We start from the raw sequence: 4,857 nt of genomic DNA on the forward strand, positions 1-4,857 counted from the left end.
CAGAAGATTTCTAAGTTGCCTAGAGCTACTAGGTAGTACATATGCACGAAGGAGAAAAAATTGAAAAATGCAAGTATTTTAGAGGATGATGAGCATATAGATGGGATGTTTGATAGTATGGTTTGTGCAGATACGATGACAAAGATGGAAAATATGCTGAAAACTGATATGCAAAGTTGTCACAGTAATGTATCAGTGCAGTCCCTGGACATGTTTCATGAAATTTCAGATTTTGTGTCACAGATAGAGTCAGAGGCTGAGGTGACTCAGCAAAAAGTGTTGAGTGCTGAAGAAATTCAGCAAACAGAGTTTTTCAACTGATTATGATCAGCCTACAAAGACACAAAGGGCTGAAAACTTTCAGCCAACAGAGTTTACTGCTGAAATATTTCAGCATCTAGAGTTTAGGATTGTTCATATGCAGTCCATAGAGCATAGGGCTGAGGATATTCAGCCACCAGAGTGCAGAATTGCTGATTTACAGCAAGATTTGAGTAATGTAGAGGATCATAATGAAGCCAGGGTTGACACAAAATACAAGACTGTGGATAAGAAGGTGAAGCCGGTAGCTGGACCACTTCCACCTGGCAGTGATCAGCAAATAGAGAGGGCTGCCAAATAGCCAATTTTGAGGAATCCAAAGCATATAGGCCATAAATTTTCAGCAGAGACTCATACTGAATTAAAAATTGGAAATGGTGATTTCTTGCTACCCTCAGAGAAGCAATGCTTTCAGGATATGCTTGAGCGACATGGAAGGGGGTTTTCTTTCTTCTCGCATGAGATTGGATGTGTGAATCCGGATATTGTTGCTCCTATGGTTATCTTTACTATTACTCATATTCCATGGAACCTCCGACTATTCCAATGCCTAAGGCACACCTGCAAAAGCTAGTTGACTTGTTGAATGAGAAAATCAGGATGGGAATCCTAGAGCCTTCATCTGCACCATACTCAAATAGGTGGTTTACGGTTCCAAAGAAGAATGGTACTCTCTGATTTATACAGGTCCAGTTGTGGATGAGTTTGCAAAAGCATTTGCTGGACGTGCCATCTATTCTTTAGATGATTTGTATTCGGGATATGATCAGTTTCAGCTGGCTTTGAAAAGCAGGGACATAACCACTATGAGAACTCTTATTGGGCTTGTCAGGATGTGTACCTTGCCTCAAGGTGCCACTAATTTTGTTGCGCATAGGATGAATGCCATGCATAAGGTCCTTCGTGAGTACATACCTCAGCTTACCATGCCTTTCTTGGATGATGTGCCCATTAAGGGGTGTGTAGAAGAAGAGAAGAATGAGAGTCTAAATGAGCAGGGATGCAGATACTTTGTGGCTGATCATATTCCAGCTTGTGAAAATATTTTGGTCAGGTTAGAAGAAGTGAACTTGACACTATCAGGGCAAAAATCTATTTTTGGAGTAAATGAGGTTATCATTGTTGGGCATATGTGTGGGTGTTATGGCAGGAAACCTTCACCTAAGAAGGTGGATGCTATAGGCAAGATTATGGAGCATTGTTCTACCACTTCAGAGGTACGAAGATTTATTGGAGCTTGTGTGTTTTATATGATTTGGATACCCCATTTTGCACACATAGCAAATTGTTTATATCAGTTGCTTCGAAAGGGGCAGGAAATTTTTTTGGGATGAGAGCCACATTAGAGCCATGCGGAAATTGAAGAAGTTATTGCAGATTCTTCGAAAGATGGTGAAAAGATGGTTTGGGCCATACATAGTCAGACATGTCTTTGATAATGCAACATATGAACTGACAAAATTGGATGGGACAGTGCTTAGAGTGCCCATTGCAGGAAAAAGAATCAATATTTTCAAGAAAAGAGATGATGAGGATTATGCATTGGAAGAATTTGCAAGAGAAGAGCAACGAGAAGAAACTCTAGTAGAAGAGACAGATGATATGACAGATAATCTTGCTGATATACCGGAAATACACAATGAAGAGATTGATCTGTTTGTGGATCTTGACGACAATGATCATGGGTAGTTGGCCCATCCGGAGGATGCACAGGATCAGAGGGGTGGATGTCATGCGCATCCGAGGTGTGGAATCCACCAAAAAGTTGTGTGTGTGACATTTGTTACTTTGTACATACTTAGTCGTTGTGTTTGCATTTTTTATCTGTGTGGGTAGTATAGTAGAGAGAGGGGTCTTTTGCTGCCTTTCCTTTCAACCATGGTTGCACCTGATAGATCCTCCTCCAACAATGGTGGGCATAATGGGATACTTTCAGCCTATGTTGAGCAAGGTCAAGTGGAAAGCAATTTATGGTGCTACAAACAAATGCAAGTAAAAGGTTGTATTCCTTGCAAGGTAACATTTGTCATTAGCCTTCAGGCATGCAACACCCTTTTGAAGAAAGGTGAGCCATATCCTGACCAAAAAGCCATGGAAGTATTGGAGATTGGAAGGGCATTGCATGCTGATGCCTCTAGGATGGGATATAGTGCAGACATTTCTATCTGTAGCGGTCTTCTAACTATATATGGTATGTATGGAGATATGGAGGAAGCAGAGACTATGTTTGTAGGTTTGATGAACTATGATGTTGTGTCTCGGCATGTCATGCTCTTAGCATATGTGGAGCAGGGAGAAGGAGAGAAGGCACTAGATTTATTTAGATAGATGAAAGAGGAAGGTGTGCCTCTCAATGATGTTACAATAACATGTGCTTTGGAAGCCTGCAGAACAGTAGGAAATGTGAAGACATGCAAGCAACTTCACTTCAGTATCATTGCTGCTGGGTATGATATGCTTCCTGCCATGCGAAGAATTCTCATTAGCACTTATGGCTATTGCGCATGTATGGCAGATGCTCGTGCAGTGTTTGATGTATTGCCTAGCGATCGAGATGTTATGTATTGGACTACATGCATCACTGGTTACACACGAGAAGGAAATAGTGTTGCAGGTCTGCAGATGTTTAAGGAAATGCAACAAGCAAATATCATACCTAATGAAAAAACATTTCTTGCCCTTCTCTCTGTTTGCAGTCGTTCTTGCCTTGTTGACAAAGGTGTTGAACTGTTTGAGCTAATGAGTAAAGCTTATGCTATAAGTCCCAACCTGAAGCATTATGCTACTATCATAAACCTCCTAGGACACGCAGGTGAGTTCAAGAGAATAGAAAGCATTCTATCGAAAATGCCAATGCAGGCTAACTGGGCAATCTGGATGTGTGTTCTTGGTGCATGCTGCACGTTTGGCAACTTGGAGCTGGGTAAGTAGGCATTTGACAATGCCATAAGGCTTAATCCTAAGGAGGCTGCTGCTTATGTGATGATGTCAAGCATCTATAGGGATGCCAGTCTTCAACATTTAGCACTTGAGATGGAAATCCTGAGAGTGAAAGAATGCAGGTTGAGACAGGTCAATGACAGCTCGGTTGAATGCAAGCAGGGATCCTATCTATCAGAAGTGTACAGCAGGTGACAAAATTATGAGTCCCATCAGGTCTCAATATTGGCATCTTACTCAGAGTAGCCACCTCAGGAATAGAAAGATATAATGGAATCAACTCTCCCCTACTTCAATAGACCTAGAGGACAAGAGAGACCAAGGCAGTAGAACCTTGAGAAAGTTGACCAGAGTCTAATAGCTCAAGTGGCTTCAGTTCTGGTCACAGCATCATTATGAACTTTGCTAAAGGGGAGTGCTCAATTGGGAGAAGGCCGCTTTTCTGATCAAAAAGGGAGGCCTCTTTTCTGGAAAAAGGGGAGTGCAGTGTATCAGGAGTGTGGAAGAAAAGCATCGGGAAGAGGCTTTGATCAGGGGGAGAAGCTTTTTGGGGGATTATGGTGGAAGGAAGCTCGAAAGGGGGAAGAAAAAGTAGGAAATGGAAACACAGAGGGAGAGACCCTACACATATTACGACATAGCTGACCAAGCTCCACGGATAGGTAATTTTATGACTCGGCATACTAGAGGTGCAGCTCGTGACTATGTGCTGCGAAAAATACAAGAGCTACCTGCTTTAGCTCCATTGAGTGCCTATCTCTAGAGGTGGCCTTCCAGATGCCAACTTGAGTGATTCACCTGGTTCACAATCAGCATCATCTTCACCAGCATCTTGTTCATCTGATTGCTCAGATGACTCTGAGGCTCAGAGTTTAAGTTGCACTTTTAGTGGTTCAAGTGGTGATTCGAGCACCCAGAGTCTTGGTGAGCATTATGTAAGAAGGGCAGCTGATGTCATTGAGAGAGTGTTGTCTCTTTGGGATTCAGGTGGCTCACCATATCTGGGAACTTTGCTTCTTGGATTTCTTCAAACATTTGGTTTTCAGCTGGATTTATCCCGTGAGAAGATTGTTCTGAAAGGACTTAATGGAAATCCTGGTGGTTTCTTTGCTCGAAATGATAGACATGTTGTGCTATGGATTGACGATCCTTTATGGCCTCGTGTTAATGTTGGAGCAGGCTCATTTGCTATGGTCCATGTGCAGACTGCTTTTAAGGAGATGTTGCAAGTTTTAACCAAACAGAGTGATATGTTGAGTTCACCTCTTCGATGCGAAGACAAGGATTGCCAAGATTTGGCTGTAATGGGACTGGAGCAGCTTTCATGCTTAAGCCGGTTGATTGTGGAGGATCATGAGAACTAATGGGTTGGTTGTTTAGTGCCATGCTTGTTGATAATTATAATTGTGTTCTACATTTTTCAGCAGAATGCTTACTCCTTGGTTATTTTCAAGGACTCTCTCTCACTCTAAGGTAGAGTGGGATTGCAACTGAGGCTTTACTTCTGTAGGATCACATTTCCCATACTTGTTGTGATGTGTATAGCAAGAGTCTAGTCTTCAGCATACAGATTATCTTGATGCTTCCTATACAGTA

At 42.1% G+C, this 4,857-nt stretch overlaps 1 protein-coding gene across 1 annotated transcript; it reads left to right on the plus strand.

Annotated features, from left to right (window-relative positions):
- The first annotated feature begins 2,199 nt into the window (after positions 1–2,199).
- On the plus strand, positions 2,200–2,649 carry LOC148042152 (pentatricopeptide repeat-containing protein At2g41080-like). Its single transcript, XM_087665176.1, has one exon. The coding sequence runs from the start codon at positions 2,200–2,202 to the stop codon at positions 2,647–2,649; it is 450 nt and encodes a 149-aa protein (XP_087521302.1).
- Positions 2,650–4,857: the final 2,208 nt, after the last annotated feature.

This window comes from Lygodium microphyllum, chromosome 1, assembly GCF_053477565.2.
Source record: "Lygodium microphyllum isolate KBCC chromosome 1, Lygodium_microphyllum_v1.1.10, whole genome shotgun sequence".
NCBI lineage: Eukaryota > Viridiplantae > Streptophyta > Polypodiopsida > Schizaeales > Lygodiaceae > Lygodium > Lygodium microphyllum.